The sequence below is a fragment of the Homarus americanus genome, unplaced genomic scaffold (assembly GCF_018991925.1).
Source record: "Homarus americanus isolate GMGI-L3 unplaced genomic scaffold, GMGI_Hamer_2.0 scaffold1024, whole genome shotgun sequence".
Taxonomy (NCBI): Eukaryota; Metazoa; Arthropoda; class Malacostraca; order Decapoda; family Nephropidae; genus Homarus; species Homarus americanus.
In genome coordinates, this window is record NW_024715228.1 from 8,363,732 (window position 1) to 8,386,028 (window position 22,297).

General features: G+C 51.7%; 1 protein-coding gene across 1 annotated transcript; it reads right to left on the reverse strand.

The window, feature by feature from the left end:
* Nucleotides 1-14,783: 14,783 nt before the first annotated feature.
* LOC121856984 (protein FAM186A-like) lies at nucleotides 14,784-21,255 on the reverse strand. The gene is made up of 6 exons (XM_042352785.1): nucleotides 21,233-21,255; nucleotides 18,213-19,256; nucleotides 16,900-17,801; nucleotides 16,038-16,810; nucleotides 15,541-15,826; nucleotides 14,784-15,151 (listed from the first exon to the last, which is right to left on the reverse strand). The coding sequence occupies exons 1-6, from the start codon at nucleotides 21,253-21,255 to the stop codon at nucleotides 14,784-14,786; spliced, it is 3,396 nt and encodes a 1,131-aa protein (XP_042208719.1).
* Between the last annotated feature and the right edge of the window lie 1,042 nt (nucleotides 21,256-22,297).

Below are 22,297 nucleotides of genomic sequence, written 5' to 3' on the forward strand. Positions count from 1 at the left end.
TTTCCTTAAAACGAGTGACAGTTAACTAAAATAAATTCAGTCCCAACAACAGTGTCAAACTCTCTTTTAAACTCTATAACTGCCCCTATACCGTGATCACCCATCAACAACGTCTCCAAGCCCAGTGAATAAGGCATCAACAAGCTTCAATATGGTGGTACAAGTCAGACCCCTCACCAGCAAACACAACCACCTTTAATATTGTCCACCACTCCCCACCTCTAGACCATTACCTCAAGCACATTACAAGAGTTACAGCCCACCACAAGCATATATTACAAAGTTACAGCCCACCTCACACACTACAGTTATAGCCCACCTCAAGCACACTACAGCTACAGCCCAACCCAAGCACACTACAGTTACAGCCCACCTCAAGCACACTACAATTGCAGCCCACCTCAAGCAATACCACAGTTACAGCCCACCTCTAGCACACTACAGTTACAGCCTCCAACTCACACACTGTTACAGCCCACCCCAAGCACACTACAAAAGCTACAGCCCACCTCAAGCACACTACAGAGTTAAGCCCACCTCACACACATAAAAGTTACAGCCCACCTCAAGCACACTACAGTTACAGCCCACCTCAAGCACACTCACCTGCAGCCCACCTCAAGCACATCACACAGTTACAGCCCACCAGCACACTACAGTTACAGCCCAACTCAAGCACACTACAGTTACAGCCCACCTCAAGACACTACAAAAGTTACAGCCCACCTCAAGCACACTACAGAGTTACAGCCCACCTCAAGCACATTACAAAAAAGTTACAGCCAATTCAAGCAATACTACAGTTACAGCCCACCTCACACACTACCCCAGCCCACCAAGCACACTACACAGTTACAGCCCACCTCTAGCACACTACAGTTACAGCCTCCAACCAAGCACACTACAGTTACAGCCCACCTCAAGCACACATGTGCCACAGCCCACCTCAAGCACACACACACTACAATTGCAGCCCACCTCAAGCACACCACAGTTACAGCCCACCCCAGCACTGTGCCACAGCCCACCTCAAGCACACACTACAGAGTTACAGCCCACCTCACACACTACAGTTACAGCCCACCCTAAGCACACACAACCACCCCCTTCACCCCTGTTATGAACCACACAATTAATGGGCCATTCACCGTTCACTATGTCATTTCGGCCAGCAACAGTTCTTTGCCTCTCTCATCGCTTCCATTTCTAATATGGCGGTAATGTGGTGTATGTATAAATTGATTCTGTATTTATAGCTGAAAATGGCTGTTTTTTTTTCAGCTTATAGAGAGGGGAGAGATGCAATGTGTGGGTAGGTGTGGATGGGGTGGGATGGAGTGGTTGGTGGGGATGGAGGTTGGTGGGTGGTGGTGGTGATGGAGTGGTGTGTGGTGGTTGATGGAGGTGGGTGGGTGGATGGTGGGTGTATGGAGTGTGTGGGGTGATGGGGGTGTGGTGGGATGAGTGAGGATGAGTGTGGTGGGATGTGTGGGTGTGATGGAGTGTGTGGTGGATGAGGGGTGGGGTGATGGGAGGGTGGTTGGATGCAGTGTGGTGGTGATGAGTGTGGGTGGGTGATGGAGTGGTGGGTGTGAGTGTGGTGGGGATGGAGTGTGGGTGGTGATGGAGTGGGTGGGTGATGGTGTGTGTGTGGGTGTATGGGTGTGTGTAGATGCTATTTACCCCCAATATCTCACCACCTCACCCTCCAGTCCTCCACTCATTCTCAGCTTCCGTGGAGGAGGAGGAAGAGGCGGAGGAGCTGAGCAACTACTTCACACTTCTCCTTCCTGTCACCAAAATCCTTGCCTCAGTAAAACACCCTCCCTTTACTTCCTAAAATCACATTCTATCAAATTTTCAATAGAACTTTTTGTTAAGATTCAATAGAAAAAACGAGCCTAAAACAGGATTCAAAGTGGAAACCATTGGTACACTCTCAGCCTACAAAGACTTACATGTAAGATTTTTTTCCTTGGACAGGAAATTGATGGTGCAATTTAGGTGTAATAATCCTAAATGACAAGATTACATTATTTTATTTTTATTAAGTAGAAAATGATAACAGAGAGAGAGAGAGAGAGAGGTCGTCAGCCCTGGTCGGACTTATAAAGGGATCTCCTATTTGGAATGTTTGCTGGTACTAAAGCACACAACACCCTACACTAACACCCACAACACCCAACACCAACACCCACAACACCCTACACCAACACCCCTACACTAACACCCACAACACCCAACACCAACACCCTACACTAACACCCACAACACCCAACACCAACACCCTACACTAACACCCACAACACCCAACACCAACACCCTACACCAACACCCACAACACCCTACACCAACACCCTACACTAACACCCACAACACCCAACACCAACACCCTACACCAACACCCACAACACCCTACACCAACACCCTACACTAACACCCACAACCCCACCAACACCCTACACCAACACCCACAACACCCAACACCAACACCCTACACTAACACCCACAACACCCAACACCAACACCCTACACCAACACCCACAACACCCAACACCAACACCCACAACACCCCACCAACACCCCACACTAACACCCACAACACCCAACACCACCCTACACCAACACCCACAACACCCAACACCAACACCCACAACACCCAACACCAACACCCTACACTACCACCCACAACACCCAACACCAACACCCTACACCCCAACACCCACAACACCCTACACCAACACCCTACACTAACACCCACAACACCCAACACCAACACCCTACACTAACACCCACAACACCCAACACCAACACCCTACACCAACACCCACAACACCCAACACCAACAACACCCTACACCAACACCCTACACACACCCACAACACCCAACACCAACACCTCTACACTAACACCCACAACACCCAACACCAACACCCTACACCAACACCCACAACACCCTACACTAACACCCACAACACCCAACACCAACACCCTACACTACACCCACAACACCCAACACCAACACCCTACACCAACACCCACAACACCCTACACTAACACCCACAACACCCAACACCAACACCCTACACCAACACCCACAACACCCTACACTAACACCCACAACACCCAACACCAACACCCTACACCAACACCCACAACACCCAACACTAACACCTACAACACCCAACACCAACACCCACAACACCCAACACCACCCACAACACCCAACACCAACAACACCCTACACTACACCCACAACACCCAACACCAACACCCAACACCAACACCCACAACACCACCACCCACAACACCCAACACCAACACCCACAACACCCAACACCAACACCACAACACCCAACACCAACAACACCCCTACACCAACACCCACAACACCCCAACACCAACAACACCCTACACCAACAACACCCTACACCAACACCTACAACACCCAACACCAACACCTACAACACCAACAACAACACCCTACACCAACACCCAACACCCAACACCAACCCAACACCAACACCCACACCCAACACCAACAACACCCTACACCAACACCCACAACACCCAACACCAACACCCAACACCAACACCCACAACACCCAACACCAACAACACCCTACACCAACACCCACAACACCCAACACCAACACCCAACACCAACACCCACAACACCCAACACCAACAACACCCTACACCAACACCCACAACACCCAACACCAACACCCACAACACCCAACACCAACAACACCCTACACCAACACCACAACACCCAACACCAACACACCCTACACCAACACCACAACACCCAACACCAACACCCACAACACCAACACAACACTGACACCAACACCCAACACCAACACCACCCAACACCCACCACAACACCTACCAACACCACAACACCCAACACCAACAACACCCAACACCAACACCTACAACACCCAACACCAACACCCACAACACCCAACACCAACACCCACAACACCCTACACCAACACCCACAACACCCTACACCAACACCAACACCCACAACACCCTACACTAACACCCACAACACCCTACGCCAACAACACCCAACACCAACACCACAACACCCAACACCAACACCCACAACACCCAACACCAAACACCAACACCCACAACACCCAACACCAACACCCACAACACCCAACACCACACCTACAACACCCAACACCAACAACACCCAACACCAACACCTACAACACCCAACACCCCAACAACACCCAACACCAACACCCACACCCAACAACACCAACACCCACAACACCCAACACCAACACCCACACCCAACACCAACACCCAACACCCAACACCACAACACCCACAACACCCAACACCAACACCCACAACACCCAACACCAACACCCACAACACCCAACACCAACAACACCCAACACCAACACCCACAACACCCAACACCAACAATCTACAACACCCAACACACCCTACAACACCCAACACCAACACCCACAACACCCAACACCAACACCCACAACACCCAACACCAACACCTACAACACCCAACACCAACACCCACAACACCCCAACACACCCATACCAACAACACTCAACACCAACACCCACAACACCCAACACCACCCACAACACCCAACACCACCCACAACACCCAACACCACACTACAACACCCAACACCAACACCAACAACACCCAACACCCACAACACCCAACACCACCCACAACACCCAACACCAACACCCACAACACCCAACACCAACACCCACAACACCCAACACCAACACCCACAACACCACCAACACCCACAACACCCAACACCAACACCCACAACACTTACACCATCACAACACCCAACACCCACTACCACAACACCACACCAACACTACAACACCCAACACCCACAACACCCAACACCAATGCCTACAACACCCAACACAAACCCACAACACTCCAACACCAACACCCACAACACCCAACACCAACCCCACAACACCCTACACCAACACCCACAACACCCTACACCAACACCCACAACACCCAACACAACACCCACAACACCCAACACCAACACCAACAACACCCAACACCCACAACACCCAAACACCAACACCCACAACACCCAACACCAACACCACAACACCCAACACCAACACCCACAACACCCAACACCAACACCCACAACACCCAACACCAACACCCACAACACCCAACACCAACACCTACAACACCCAACACACCAACACCCACAACACCCAACACCAACACCCACAACACCCAACACACCAACACCCACAAATCAACACCAACACCCACAACACCCAACACCAACACCCACAACACCCCAACACCCACAACACCCTACACCAACACCCACAACACCCAACACCCACAACACCCAACACACCAACACCCACAACACCCAACACCAACACCCACAACACCCAACACCAACACCCACAACACCCAACACCAACACCACAACACCCAACACCCACAACACCCAACACCAACACCCTAACACACCCACAACACCCAACACCACACCCACAACACCCAACACCACCACAACACCCAACACCCACAACACCCAAACCACCCACAACACCCAACACCAACACCACAACACCCAACACCAACACCCACAACACTCCAACACCAACACCCACAACACCCAATACCAACACCCACAACACCCAACACCAACACCCACAACACCCAACACCCAACAACACCCAACACCAACACCCACAACACCCACACCCAACACCCACAACACCCAACACCAACACCCACAACACCCAACACCAACACCCACAACACCCTACACCAACAACACCCAACACTACACCTACAACACCCAACACCCACAACACCAAACACCAACACCTGCAACACCCAACACCTCACAACACCCAACACCTACAACACCCACACCAACAACACACAACACCTACAACACCAACACCCATACCACCAACACCAACACTCCACAACACCCAAACACCAACACCCACAACACCCAACACCAACACCCACAACACCAACACCAACACCCACAACACCAACACCACCACAACACCCAACAACACCAACACCCACAACACCCTACACCAACACCCAACACCAACACCCACAACACCCAACACCAACACCCACAGCACCCAACACCAACACCCACAACACCCAACACCAACACCCACAGCACCCAACACCAACACCCACAACACCCAACACCAACACCCACAACACCTACACCAACAACACCAACACCAACACCCACAACACCCACACCCACAACACCCAACACCAACACCCACAACACCCAACAACACCCACAACACCCAACACCAACACCCACAGCACCCAACACCAACACCCACAGCACCCAACACCAACACCTACACACACACCCAACACCAACACCCACAACACCCAACACCCACAACACCTAACACAACACCCACAACACCCAACCACCAACACCCAACACCAACACCCACAACACCCAACACCACCACCCACAACACCCAACACCAACACCCACAACACCACCAACACCCACAACACCCAACACCAAACAACACCCAACACCAACACCCACAACACCCAACACCAACACCCACAACACCCAACACCAACACCCACAACACCCAACACCACCACAACACCCAACACACCACAACACCCAACACCAACACCAACAACACCCAACACCAACACCTACAACACCCAACACCAACACCAACAACACCCAACACCAACACCTACAACACCCAACACCAACACCCACAACACCCAACACCAACACCCACAACACCCAACACCAACAACACCCAACACCAACACCCACAACACCCAACACCAACACCCACAACACCCAACACCAACACCCACAGCACCCAACACCAACACCCACAACACCCAACACCAACACCCACAACACCCAACACCAACACCACAGCACCCAACACCAACACCCACAACACCCTCTACACCAACACCCAACACTAACACCCACAACACCCAACACCCACAACACCCAACACCCTACAACACCCAACACCCACAACACCCTACACCAACACCCACAACACCCAACACCCACAACACCCAACACCCACAACACCCAACACCCACAACACCCTACACCAACACCCACAACACCCTACACCAACACCCACAACACCCACAACACCAACAACACCCTACACCAACACCCACAACACCCAACACCAACACCCACAACACCCTACACCAACACCTACAACACCCTACACCAACATCCACAGCACCTACACCAACACCCACAACACCCACAACACCCAACACCAACACCAACAACACGCAACACCAACACCAACAACACCCTACACCAACACCCACAACACCCAACACCAACACCCACAACACCACCGACACCCCCAACGCCTCCCAGCTGGTACTAAAGACTCTGCAACACCCTGGAGCTCCGGTGTACAATCCATCCTCGAGGACCCAGGTGTTCCCCGAGGCTAATAAGTGAGGAGGGTAATACGATCGTCTCTCCCACACCCACAAGACATTATGTAAACGAACCCCTCATGAGATATATGTAAATTGTTGTGTTTGTGTGTCTTAGTCGCGTGCCCCCTTCCACCCCACACATACACGCCCACACACGCCCCACACACGCCCACACTCACACACACACAATTACTATTATGGTTATAATTGCTATCCTTGTGATTATAATTATCAAAGTAATTATAACTATCTTTATAAACATTATTATTAACATTCTCAATTATTATTACAATAGCGTTACTAATATCATAAATCTTACTATATTCATCCCTATTATTATTATTATTATTGTTATCGTCATTCTTACTATCATCATCGTTATTATTCCATCCCTATAATCATATCCTCAGTGTGTCAGCTTATCTAGGACTCAATGAAGGCCAAACACAGCTTAACTAAGACTCCAGGGCAATACACAGCTTAACTAAAGCTCAACACACACTACCACCACATCATACCTGTTGAAATACTAAGTCATGCCTTGCCCCCCCCTCCACAAAAGCTTAATTGGTACAGCAATAAAAAATAATAATAATAATTAAAATAACACTAAAAAGGGTTAATTGGTAGAGTAATAAAAATATAAGTAATTAAAACAATACATATCAAAGCTCCAGCGGGAAAAAATGCGCGCCATTACCAAGGATCCAAAGGGCATGTGTATAAAGACGTACCTTTATAGTGGCGCGAATTAATATAATGAGGGAACACGGCCACTGGTTTATCTTCATAATGTTTTACGTATGGGTTAAAAATCCATAGGCCATCGGCAGTGTATACAATTATTATTATTATTTTTATATTATAATTATTATCATCATTACTGCCATTATTATCAGTATGAGTGTTGAGATTGCTTATTTTTATTATTATTATTATTATTATTATTATTATTATTATTATTATTATTATTATTATTAACACTGTTACTGTCAGTATTATTATTTTCTTTATTATTTCTATTTTCATTACAGTAATATCATCGCCATTATTATTATATTATCACTATCATCATTATCATTATTGTCTCAATCACTATCAGTCGTTTTCATTATAACTATTAAAATCATTATCAACGTTTTTATTATTATCAGTAATTTTATATTGTTATAATTCTTGTTATTAATCTATTTTTTTACTTCATATTTACACCAAAAGTAGCAATGGACTTTTACAAGCCCCCATCAACCATTCCTCCACATGTGAACGATGCCTTACTTTCGCCTATGTAATCATGAGTATGCATTGTATCCTTGTACTGCTGTATCACTCACTCCAAAAACTATCTTTACGATTTTGTGTGAGACAATATGAGACAACGGACGAAGGATTTTAACAACCCCACAGAGACAACAGGAGGCGTAGTGTTCATTTTGAAATTCATCGGACCCCTCCGTAAAGAAACTTTTTTTTTGGAGCGAGTACCAATAGTTTGTTATCGTACCTATGTAATGTGGAATCTACCGTATGTAATGTAATGCCTATGTACTGTACTATATCCTGCCTTATCTACTTATACTGCACTACTTGTTTGACCTGTGAGAATGACTTACAACCTCCCATACCACTGTTATGAATAAAAATTGTAATCCGATTATCTAAATGGTGTACGAACTGAATTCTTGTATATGAACACGTATTACTGTTATTGTTACTACTCTATTACTATTATTACTTCTACTACTATTATTACTATTATTATTATTACTATTATTCTTATTATTATTACAGAGTGAATGAAAGGTTTACTTACTCGCCGGCGTGGACTGGAGAGAAACAGCAGCAACAGAATAGCGTCAAGATCGCCACCAGGCAGAGGGTTTCCACGCCCACCGCCCCCCGCGCTACTCCCTCCAGCATCTTACATCACCTGCAGGAGATATACAAACAACCTCAGTCAGGTCCTCCTCTTCCAGCGACCCACAATGCATCAATCAAAACAAGCCATGACGTCACTGAAATCTGGTTATGCTGAATTAATGAGGGTGTAGTTGTTAATCTAAGGGTTTATTTGTTAATCTAAGGGTATATTTGTTAATCTAAGGGTATATTTATTAGTCTAAGGGTATATTTGTTAATCTAAGGTCATTAACATCATTCTAAGGCCATAGTTATCAATTTAAAATAATACAAAATAATACATTCACAACAACATGATATTAACAGGAACTGCAGACACTTTTTTTTAAGAACTTTATATAAAAAATAATGTTTTTTATATAAAGTTTAAAGTGATAATGTTCTTAATCCTGGAGGCGGTTCAGTAATAATTTATTTTATGACTTGTGACTTGTTGGTAGTAGTGGTGGTGTTGGTAGTAGTGGTGTTGGTGGTAGTAGTGGTGGTGGTGGTGGTGGTAATGGTGGTGGTAGTAGTGGTGGTGTTGGTGGTGGTGATGATGGGTGTGGTGTTGCTATTAATGGTGGTGATACTAGTGATGTTGGTAGTGGTTATGGTAACAGTGGTAATGGTGGTGGTGGTAGTGGTAGTGGTAGTGGTGGTGGTGGTGGTGGTAATAGTGGTGGTGGTGGTGATGGTAGTAGTGGGCGTGGTGGCGATGATGGTAGGTGTGGGTAATAGTGGTGGTGGTGGTGGTAGGTAGTGGTGGTAATGGTGAAATGTAGGTGGTAGTGGTGATAATGGTAGTGGTGGTGGGTGGTGGTGTTGGTGGTGGTAATAGGTGGTGGTGGTGGTGGGTGGTGTGGTGGTGGTGGTAGTGGTAGTGGTAGTGGTGGTGGTGGTGGTGGTAATAGTGGTGGTGGTGGTGATGGTGGTAGGGCAGTGGTGATGATGGTGGTAGTGGTAATGGTGGTGGTGGTGGTGGTGGTAGGTGGTACAGTGGTGGTGGTGGTAGTGGTGATAATGTAGTAGTGGTGGTGGTGGTAGTAGCAGGTAGGTGGTGGTGGTGGTGGGTGGTAGTGGTGGTGGTGGCAGGGTGGTGGTGGTGTTGGTAGTAGTGGTGGTGTTGGTGGTACTAGTGGTGGTGGTAGTGGTGGTGTTGGTGGTAGTGGTGGTGGTGGTGGTAGTGGTGGTGGTGGTAGTGGTGGTGGTAGAGTGGAAAAAGAGACCAACCATTAAGACAACTCTCTCAAAATCAGTCCAATTTGTCTAAGGTCATTTTATTTATTAACTCTTCTGGACTGTGCCACGAGTTTTAGCTTAAGGACTGTACCTGGAGTTTTAGCTTACGGACTGTGCCACGAGTTTTAGCTTAAGGACTGTACCTCGAGTTTTAGCTTAAGGACTGTACCTCGAGTTTTAGCTTACGGACTGTGCCACGAGTTTTAGCTTAAGGACTGTACCTCTAGTTTTAGCTTACGGACTGTGCCACGAGTTTTAGCTTATGGACTGTACCTCGAGTTTTAGCTTACGGACTGTGCCTCGAATTTTAGCTTACGGACTGTGCCTCGAGTTTTAGCTTATGAACTGTGCCTCGAGTTTTAGTTTACGGACTGTACCTCGAGTTTTAGCTTATGGACTGCGCCTCGAGTTTTAGCTTACAGACTGTGATTCAAGTTTTAACTTACGGACTGTGCCTCGAGTTTTAGCTTTCGGACTGTGATTCAAGTTTTAGCTTATCTCAATCCTAAAATCACCGCTTTAAAGCATTCAAGTAAAATATTGAAGTCGAATTTAAGTGGAGATGAGGAGTAACGTAGTAAGTCGTCCTCCACCTGATGTCGTCCTCCACCTGATGTCGTCCTCCACCAGATGTCGTCCTCCACCTGATGCTGCCCTTCACCTGATGTCGTCCTCCACCTGATGTCGTCCTCCACATGATGCTGTCCTCCACCTGATGCTGTCCTCCACCTGCTGCTGCCCTCCACCTGATGTCGTCCTCCACCTGATGTCGTCCTCCACCTGATGTCGTCCTCTACCTGATGCTGCCCTCCACCTGATGTCGTCCTCCACATCATGCTGTCCTCCACCTGATGTCGTCCTCCACCTGATGTCGTCCTCCACCTGATGCTGTCCTCCACCTGATGCCGTCCTCCACCTGATGTCGTCCTCCACCTGATGTCGTCCTCCACCTGATGTCGTCCTCCACCTGATGCTGTCCTCCACCTGATGCCGTCCTCCACCTGATGTCGTCCTCCACCTGATGTCGTCCTCCACCTGATGTCGTCCTCCACCTGATGTCGTCCTCTACCTGATGCTGCCCTCCACCTGATGTCGTCCTCCACCTGATGTCGTCCTCCACATCATGCTGTCCTCCACCTGATGGCAACAGAAGATCAATATAATCCATCACGATCCGTCTTCTTGAGTATCGATAGAAAAGTCTCCGAGGAAAGTGAACCACAACCAACTTTTCCTACGCCTAAGACTGCCAGCTTTCACACGCCTTTCCTCTTGGTGAAAAATCTCGTCTCATCCAACAAAATATTTTTCTCACAGGATTTGCAACAATCTCAGGTGTCAAGTCCCTTTGGCCATGGTGGGAAAAATAAAAGAAATGAACATCCACTGGAAAATTTTCACTCCTAGATTTTTTGTTGTTTCTGTTTTACAAGTCTTTTAGTTTACGTGAAATGATGTTAATGTATATAGGCACAACACCTTACCTCTCACAGGAAAGATATATATATATATATATATATATATATATATATATATATATATATATATATATATATATATATATATATATATATATATATATATATATATATATATATATATATATATATATATATATATATATATATATATATATATATATATATATATATATATATATAACTCCTACAGTACACCAGATGGATATCACTTCACACTTTGTCTTAATGGGGCCTTAAAAGAAGGTAGCTGGCGGGTTCAAGAGTGGGAGGGAGGGTGTTAGTGGGAGGTGTGGACACGTTGACTGTGGGAGGGAGGGAGGGAGAGTGGAGACGTTAACTGTGGGAGGGAGGGTGGTAGTGGGAGGAGTGGAGACGTTAACTGTGGGAGGGAGGGTGGTACTGGGAGGTGTGGAGACGTTAACTGTGGGAGGGAGGGTGGTAGTGGGAGGTGTGGAGGCGTTAACTGTGGGAGGGATAGTGGGAAGTGGAGACGTTAACTGTGGGAGGGAGGGTGGTAGTGGAGGTAGAACGTTAACTGTGGGAGGGAGCGTGGTAGTGGGAGGTGTGGAGACGTTAACTGTGGGAGGAGGTGGTAGTGGGAGTGAAGACGTTAACTGTGGGATGGAGGGTGGTAGTGGGAGGTGTGGAGAAGTTAACTGTGGGATGGAGGGTGGTAGTGGGAGGTGTGGAGGCGTTACCTGTGGGAGGGAGGTGGTAGTGGGAGGAGTGGAGACGTTAACTGTGGGAGGGAGGGTGTAGTGGGAGGAGTAGACGTTAACTGTGGGATGGAGGTGGTAGTGGGAGGAGTGAGACGTTAACTGTGGGAGGGAGGTTGTAGTGGGAGGTGTGGAGACGTTAACTGTGGGATGGAAAAATAAATGGTGATGGAGGAAGGAGGAGGAGGATTAGCGTCATAAACTATGATAGGAAGGATTAAGATGATAATGGACAGAGAAGATAGGATTAAGAGGAATGGGAAGGATGCCTAGGATTGACTGGGATACAGATTGTTGAGGATATTCACAGCACCCCCGTCCTACCCTCCAGCGTCCTAAAGGTTACAAGAGGCTCGGCGAATCATAACAAACACCTAACAACCCAGGACGTACACACACACACACACACACACACACACACACACACACACACCAACAAATATATTGACTTAGGGGATCGATGAATTTTAAAATGAACACTGCGCCTCCTGTTGTCTCGGTAGGGTTGTCAAAATCCTTCGTCCATTGTGTCATATTGTCTCACACCAAATCGTCGAGGCCAGCAGCCACTCAAGGTTCTCAACTCCCAAAGACATCCAAGTTAAATAGGATTACCTGGGGATTAGACACTTAAGCTTATTTTACCTGACGATTTAACACCGTATTGCTAATCTAACCAACGTCACTTAACCCTCCAGAGAAAGAGAGCAGCAAGTTGGAGGAAGTCGTCAGAAGTTGGTGTTGGGAAACAATCTGGCTGTTACGGTGACTTTCTTATCATCATCATCATCATCTTTTCTATTCTCCTCCTCCTCCTCCTCCTCCTCCTCCTCCTCCTCCTCCTCCTCCTCTTCCTCCCTTCGAACTTATCTCCCCTCTCTCCTACTTCTTTCTTCCTCTGCTATCTCACTTCCCTCTCTTCACTCTTCTCTTCCTCCCCATCTCCTCAATTACATCATTGACACAATCTTTCTCTCCCCATACTTCTTGATAACCACCACTACCACAACTACCACCACTATCAGTACCACCACCACCACAACTATCACCACTATCAATACCAACCACAACTAACATCTATCAATACCACCACCACAACTATCACCACCACTATCAATACCACCACCACAACTATCACCACCACTATCAATACCACCACCACAACTATCACCACCACTATCAATACCACCACCACAACTACCATCACCACTATCACTACCACCACCACAACTACCATCACCACTATCACTACCACCACCACAACTATCACCCATCACCACTACCAACCAATATCACCACTATCAGTACCACCATCACCACTACCAACCAATATCACCACTAACCACCACCATCACCACAACTACCATTATCTCGTACAAATTTCAATCAATATATTTTCCCACAAGAGTTCGAAAATACGAGAGGTATAATTTTTACCTCCAGTCACACAATCTTCTTAAGAGCTCGATGATGTACCTCTTCGCCAGACGTTCGATAAGACCAAAACTTCCGCCAGACGTTGATAAGGCCAAACTTATCGCTTGTGTCCATTAACTATGATCCAATTACAAACTTTGCTAAAAATAATGTCGAATCAAATGTCACAAAGTTAATGGAACAGGTTTTATTTGCAATAATTTCCAAGTTATCTTGAGTACGCTACATGGACGATTCACTGATATGGAAGAGCTGAATCAAATTTATTCATCGATAACTAAATTTAAGTAAGTACTGAAATGGAATAGGTGTGAATATTATAAAGTTTTGAAAGTGTGTGTGTGTGTGTGTGTGTGTGTGTGTGTGTGTGTGTGGTAAAGAGAAGTGTAACACTAACAGCCGGGATCGTTCACTGAGGATGGCTCATACGTACACCAGTCAGGAGGTCAGGTCAGGTCTGGTCACACTCAGGGAAATATACAGGTAGTGAGTCTGTCTTATTCAGGCAGTAAAACACTCTGTATTTCGACGGCTGAGTGATGATGACACCTGGGGTGATGATGACACCTGGGGCGATGGTGACACCGGTGATGATGACACCCTGGGGATGGTGACACCCGGGGTGATGATGACACCTGGGGCGATGGTGACACCTGGGGCGATGGTGACACCCGGGGTGATGATGACACCTGGGGCGATGGTGACACCCGGGGTGATGATGACACCTGGGGCGATGGTGACACCGGGGTGATGATGACACCTGGGGCGATATGGTGACACTGGGGCGATGGTGACACCCGGGGTGATGATGACACCTGGGGCGATGGTGACACCTGGGGTGATGATGACACCTGGGGCGATGGTGACACCTGGGGCGATGGTGACACCGGGGTGATGGTGACACCTGGGGCGATGGTGACACCTGGGGCGATGGTGACACCCGGGGTGATGGTGACACCTGGGGCGATGGTGACCCCGGGGTGATGATGACACCTGGGGCGATGGTGACACCTGGGGCGATGGTGACACCCGGGGTGATGATGACACCTGGGATGGTGACACCCGGGGTGATGATGACACCTGGGGCGATGGTGACACCGGGGTGATTGATGACACCTGGGGCGATGGTGACACCTGGGGCGATGGTGACACCCGGGGTGATGATGACACCTGGGGCGATGGTGACACCGGGGTGATGAGTGACACGGGGTGATGATGACACCTGGGGTGATGATGACACCTGGGGTGATGATGACACCTGGGGCGATGGTGACACCTGGGGCGATGGTGACACCTGGGGCGATGGTGACACCTGGGGCGATGGTGACACCTGGGGCGATGGTGACACCTGGGGCGTGGGCACCTGGGGCGATGGTGACACCTGGGGTGATGGTGACACCTGGGGCGATGGTGACACCTGGGGTGATGATGACACCTGGGGCGATGGTGACACCTGGGGCGATGGTGACACCTGGGGCGATGGTGACACCTGGGGCGATGGTGACACCTGGGGCGATGGGTGACACCTGGGGCGATGGTGACACCTGGGGCGATGGTGACACCTGGGGTGATGGTGACACCTGGGGCGATGGGACACCTGGGGTGATGATGACACCGGGCGATGGTGACACCTGGGGTGATGGTGACACCTGGGGCGTGGTGACACCTGGGGCGATGGTGACACCTGGGGCGATGGTGACACCTGGGGTGATGATGACACCTGGGGCGATGGTGACACTGGGGCGATGGTGACACCTGGGGCGATGGTGACACCTGGGGCGATGGTGACACCTGGGGCGATGGTGACACCTGGGGCGATGGTGACACCGGGGGTGATGATGACACCTGGGGCGATGGTGACACCTGGGGCGATGTGTTGACACCTGGGGCGATGGTGACACCTGGGGCGATGGTGACACCTGGGGCGATGGTGACACCTGGGGTGATGGTGACACCTGGGGCGATGGTGACACCTGGGGTGATGGTGACACCTGGGGCGATGGTGACACCGGTGATGATGACACCTGGGGTGATGATGACACCTGGGGTGATGATGACACCTGGGGTGATGATGATACCTGGGGCGATGGTGACACCTGGGGCGATGGTGACACCTGGGGCGATGGTGACACCTGGGGCGATGGTGACACCTGGGGCGATGGTGACACCTGGGGCGATGGTGACACCTGGGGTGATGGTGACACCTGGGGCGATGGTGACACCTGGGGTGATGATGACACCTGGGGCGATGGTGACACCTGGGGCGATGGTGACACCTGGGGCGATGGTGACACCTGGGGCGATGGTGACACTGGGGCGATGGTGACACCTGGGGCGATGGGCACCTGGGGCGATGGTGACACCTGGGGTGATGGTGATGACACCTGGGGTGATGATGACACCTGGGGTGATGATGACACCTGGGGTGATGATGACACCTGGGGTGATGATGACACCTGGGGCGATGGTGACACCTGGGGCGATGGTGACACCTGGGGCGATGGTGACACCTGGGGCGATGGTGACACCTGGGGTGATGATGACACCCGGGGTGATGATGACACCTGGGGTGATGATGACACCTGGGGTGATGATGACACCTGGGTGATGATGACACCTGGGGCGATGGTGACACCTGGGGTGATGGTGACACCTGGGGCGATGGTGACACCTGGGGCGATGGTGACACCTGGGGCGATGGTGACACCTGGGGCGATGGTGACACCTGGGGCGATGGTGACACCTGGGGCGATGGTGACACCTGGGGTGATGGTGACGCCGAGATGGTGACACCTGGGGGTGATGGTGACACCTGGGGATGGTGGCAGCACCTGGAGCGATGGTGACACCTGTGGTGACACCTGGGGTGATGGTGACCTGGGGTGATGGTGACACCTGGGGTGATGGTGACACCTGGGTGATGGTGACACATGGGGTGATGGTGACACCTGGGGTGATGGTGACACCTGGGTGATGGTGACACCTGGGGTGATGGTGACACCTGGAGCGATGGTGACACCTGGGGTGATGGGCGGGCGGCACCTGGGGTGATGGTGACGCATAGGTGAGTGGCGACACCTGGTGATGGGGACACCTGGGGAGGTGATGAGGACGCCCGGGGTGAGGCGCCTGGGGTGATGGGGACACCTGGGGGTGATGAGGGCGCCTGGGGTGATGAGGGCGCCTGGGGTGATGAGGGCGCCTGGGGTGATGAGGGCGCCTGGGGTGATGGACATGGGGTGGAGGACGCCTGGGGTGATGGGGACGCCTGGGGATGGGGAGCCTGGGGTGATGAGGGCGCCTGGGGTGATGAGGACGCCCTGGGGTGATGAGGGCGCCTGGGGTGATGAGGCGCCTGGGGGTGATGAGGACGCCCGGGGGGGTGATGAGGGCGCTTGGTGATGAGGACGCCTGGGGGTGATGAGGGACGCCTGGGGTGATGGGGACGCCTGGGTGATGGGGACGCCTGGGGTGATGAGGGCGCCTGGGGTGATGGGGCGCCCGGGGTGATGGGGGCGCCTGGGGTGATGAGGGCGCCTGGGGTGATGAGGACGCCTGGGGTGATGGGGACGCCCGGGGATGGGGGCGCCCGGGTGATGAGGGCGCCCGGGGTGATGAGGGCGCCTGGGGTGGTGGGACTGGGGTGATGAGGGCGCCTGGGGGTGATGGGGGCGCCTGGGGTGTGGGGGCGCCCTGGGGTGGGGAGGCGCCTGGGGTGATGAGGGGCCTTGCCTGGGTGATGAGGGCGCCTGGGGTGATGAGGACGCCTGGGGTGATGAGGCATGGGGTTGATGAGGACGCCTGGGGTGATGAGGACGCCTGGGGTGATGAGGACGCCTGGGGTGATGAGGGACGCCCGGGGTGATGAGGGCGCCTGGGGTGATGAGGGCGCCTGGGGTGATGAGGGCGCCTGGGATTCAGTGAGGACGCCTGGGGTGATGAGGGACGCCTGGGGTGATGGGGACGCCTGGGGTGATGAGGGCGCGGGGTGATGAGGGGCGCCCGGGGGTGATGAGGGCGCCTGGGGTGATGCGGACGCCTGGGGTGATGGGGGACGCCCGGGGTGATGAGGGGCGCCTGGGGTGATGAGGACGCCTGGTGATGGGACGCCTGTGAGGGGCGCCTAGGGTGATGAGGGCGCCTGGGGTGATGAGGACGCCTGGGGTGATGAGGACGCCCGGGGTGATGGGGGCGCCTGGGGTGATGAGGACGCCTTGGGTGATGAGGGCGCCTGGGGTGATGAGGGCGCCTGGGGTGATGAGGGCGCCTGGGGTGATGAGGACGCCTGGGGTGATGGGGACGCCCGGGGGTGATGAGGGCGCCTGGGGTGTGAAGGGCGCCTGGGGTGATGAGGGCGCCTGGGTGATGAGGACGCCTGGGGTGATGAGGGCGCCTGGGGTGATGGGGCGCCTGGGGTGATGAGGGGCGCCTGGGGATGTGGGCGCCTGGGGTGATGGGGGCGCCTGGGGTGATGAGGACCTGGGTTGATGGGGCCTGGGGTGATGAGGGCGCCTGGGGTGATGAGGACGCCTGGGTGATGAGGCGCCTGGGGGTGGGGCGCCTGGGGTGATGAGGACGCCTGGGTGATGGGGCGCCTGGGGTGATGAGGGCGCCTGGGGTGATGAGGGCGCCTGGGGGTGATGAGGGACGCCTGGGGTGATGAGGGCGCCTGGGGTGATGAGGGACGCCTGGGGTGATGAGGACGCCTGGGGTGATGAGGGGCGCCTGGGTGATGAGGGACGTGGGGTGATGAGGACGCCTGGGGTGATGAGGGCGCCCAGGGGTGATGGGGACGCCTGGGGTGATGAGGGCGCCTGGGGTGATGGGGCGCCTGGGGTGATGGGGACGCCTGGGGTGATGAGGGCGCCTGGGGTGATGAGGGACGCCTGGGGTGATGAGGGCGCCTGGGGTGATGAGGACGCCCGGGGTGTGGGGGCGCCTGGGTGATGGGGGCGCCTGGGGTGATGAGGACGCCTGGGGGTGATGAGGGGCGCCTGGGGTGATGAGGGCGCCTGGGGTGTGGGGACGCCTGGGGTGATGAGGGCGCCTGGGGTGATGAGGACGCCTGGGGTGATGAGGGCGCCCGGGGTGATGAGGACGCCTGGGGTGATGAGGGCGCCTGGGGTGATGAGGGCGCCTGGGGTGATGAGGCGCCTGGGGTGATGAGGGCGCCCGGGGTGATGAGGGGCGCCTGGGGTGATAGGGCGCCTGGGGTGATGAGGCGCCTGGGGTGATAGGCGCCTGGGGTGATGAGGGCGCCTGGGGTGTGAGGGCGCTGGGGTGATGGGGGCGCCTGGGGTGATGAGGCGCCTGGGGTGATGGGGCGCCTGGGGTGATGAGGGCGCCTGGGTGATGGGGCGCCTGGGTGATGAGGCGCCTGGGGTGGTGAGGACGGGGTGATGAGGGCGCCGGGGTGATGAGGGCGCCCGGGGTGATGAGGGCGCCTGGGGTGATGATGGAGCCCCCACCTCGGTCTTCCGTCTCCCCAGAAACATTTGCCTCTCATAAAAGGTAAAATCGGTTTGGAATTTTCCGTTGACTGAAAAACACGAGACAAAATACTCTCCTCAGAAATTGGCGGAAGAACGACGCTCGTTTTTAGCGTCGGTCTCATTGAGAATTTAAAACTATCATTCAACTAGGGCGAACTCTCTCTCTCTCTCTCTCTCTCTTCCTCTCTCTCTCTCTCTCTCCGTTTACATTTGAAAATCGCTTTGTAAACTTTGAAACGTCTTAAATATGAACCCGCCGTCTTTCCTGGTCGAAAAGGCTACACATATTTGGGTAAATTGTAACACACACACACACACTCCTGAAATTTAAATCCAAACGCTCCACGACACAATTGACCTCCCAATCAAAATATACAAGGTTGCAGTCAGACTCCCACCCCTCTCTGTTCTATTTATTAATGCATCCCCAGACAAAGCAAATGCCCTAATGAATGGAAAACCATTTGTCACCCCATCCCCAAGGTCACCACCCCGTCCCCTAACGACCTCATGCCAGTTGCCATACCCCCATACCAGTCTACTTTGTGAAGACTTTGTTTTTGAGTGGGCATTTGCCAGTATCTATCAGTCAATTGATCACAGCAATTTGGCAATATGGGGACCTCCTCTACATCACACTGCTTGGTGAGCTTTCTGGATTTTCTGCACAAAACTTGCAGAAACGTAAGACATCACTGGCCGTTGCCCTTGTGGACTTCAGGAAGGCCTTTGACCTTGTTGATCACTGCACTCTTATTAACAAGGCTATTGCACTAGGGTTGCCCACCAACCTGGTCTCATGGCTCACTGATTTCTTGAGTGGACGTCGCCAGGCAGTGAGGTATCAGGGCTTGGTCTCCACATTCCAACACCTCACCTGCGGTGTTCCCCAGGGACCAAGATGGGACCACTGTGCTTCCTCATCTGATCAACGACGCTCTATCGGACCTCCTCACAGGTGGAAGTACGTGGATGACTGCACTGTGGGGTTTCAGTGGACAACACCGCACCAGACTACTCATCGCTACAAGCACCTGGACAGGCTACAGGCATGGACCACGGAGAACAAGGTCACCATCAACCACACCAAAACCGTAGTCATGCATCAATACGCCACCACTCGGTGCAAGCCCCAGCAGTCACAGTGGTGCCCATCCTCTCCAGCTGGTGCAGTCTGCCAAACTCCTGGGTGTAACCATAGACAACAAACTTGACTGGAAGGCCATGTAAATAACACAGTCAAGCAGCCTAGTATCGTCTCTACATGCTACGACGACTTAGGTCACTTGGGACACCCACGCAGAGCTGAGGACCATCTACAACGCCTTTATTCTCCCAAACTAACATGCGTCACCAGCCTGGTCATCTTCTCTCAACTCCACCCAACAACGTCAGCTAGAAAGGTACAGAAAAGGGCCTGCAGAATCATGCTCGGCGCAGAATACTCCGGCTACATACCGCTCTCCACCACCAAATGCCATCCTCAGTGACCTCCACCACCAAGCACTGGAAAGGTTTGGCAGAGGACTACTGCCACCCTCATCATCGCACCTCCTGCCACCTGCAGCCCCCCCCACCAACTCCTGCAGTCCGCCACTACAACAAAATACAATATAAGCCTGCCGATAGATATAAGAACAGCACCATCATCTATTGTTAAAATAATAAACAACTCTGGTTATGTACTGTACAGCCCTGTAAATGTATTCAATGCATATCATTATGTCTAAATCAAATGTAAGTCTGTATATTTTCAGCCACCGGCTACTCTATTAATAAACCGTTTATTATCTCACACACACACACACCCTAGCCGAGTCAACACGGTGAGGTCGACGACGAAGAAAAATATTTAATCAATTTATATTCTGTTACTTGTGCTCGAGGGTGTCGTTTAAGCCACGTTCTCCATTTGTGTTGATGTTCGACTTTACTTTTAGTGATTGATGAAAGGTGAGGTGGGGAAGAGGAGGACGGGGTAAGAGCGAAGAAGAGGAGACGGAAGGGGAAGAAAGAGGAGACGGAGGAGGAGAAGAAGAAGGAGGAGGAAGAAGAAGAGGAGGAAGAGTGAGGGAAGAGAGAGATGAAAGGGATTCTCTCTCTCTCTCTCTCCACCCTCAAACAAACACAGCTCCAGTCTTCATCCCATCTTCAGGTCTACAGTTAACCACGAGTGGCCTTGTACAAAACAGACCACCGTGTGAGTCTGGTAACATTCGTCTTCGCTATCTTTTTCGCGTGACTCTTGAAGGCGGAAGATCAGCACACTAAGATGAAGACAAGCTCAGGTTGTTCCTCTAACGTGTTGGAGGAGGAGGAGGAGGGCGAGGGAGGAGGGAGGAGTAGGAGGAAGGGGCGAGAGGGAGGAAGTAAGGCGAGGAAGAGGAGGTTCTATATACGTTTTTAAAAGCAAGGTCAGTGACCTTATAAGTTCGACTATAGGTACTTAACATATAAGAGCTTGACTGACTTACCAACACGAGACACGACGACTCCCAGACACAGACTAGATGACGTATACGA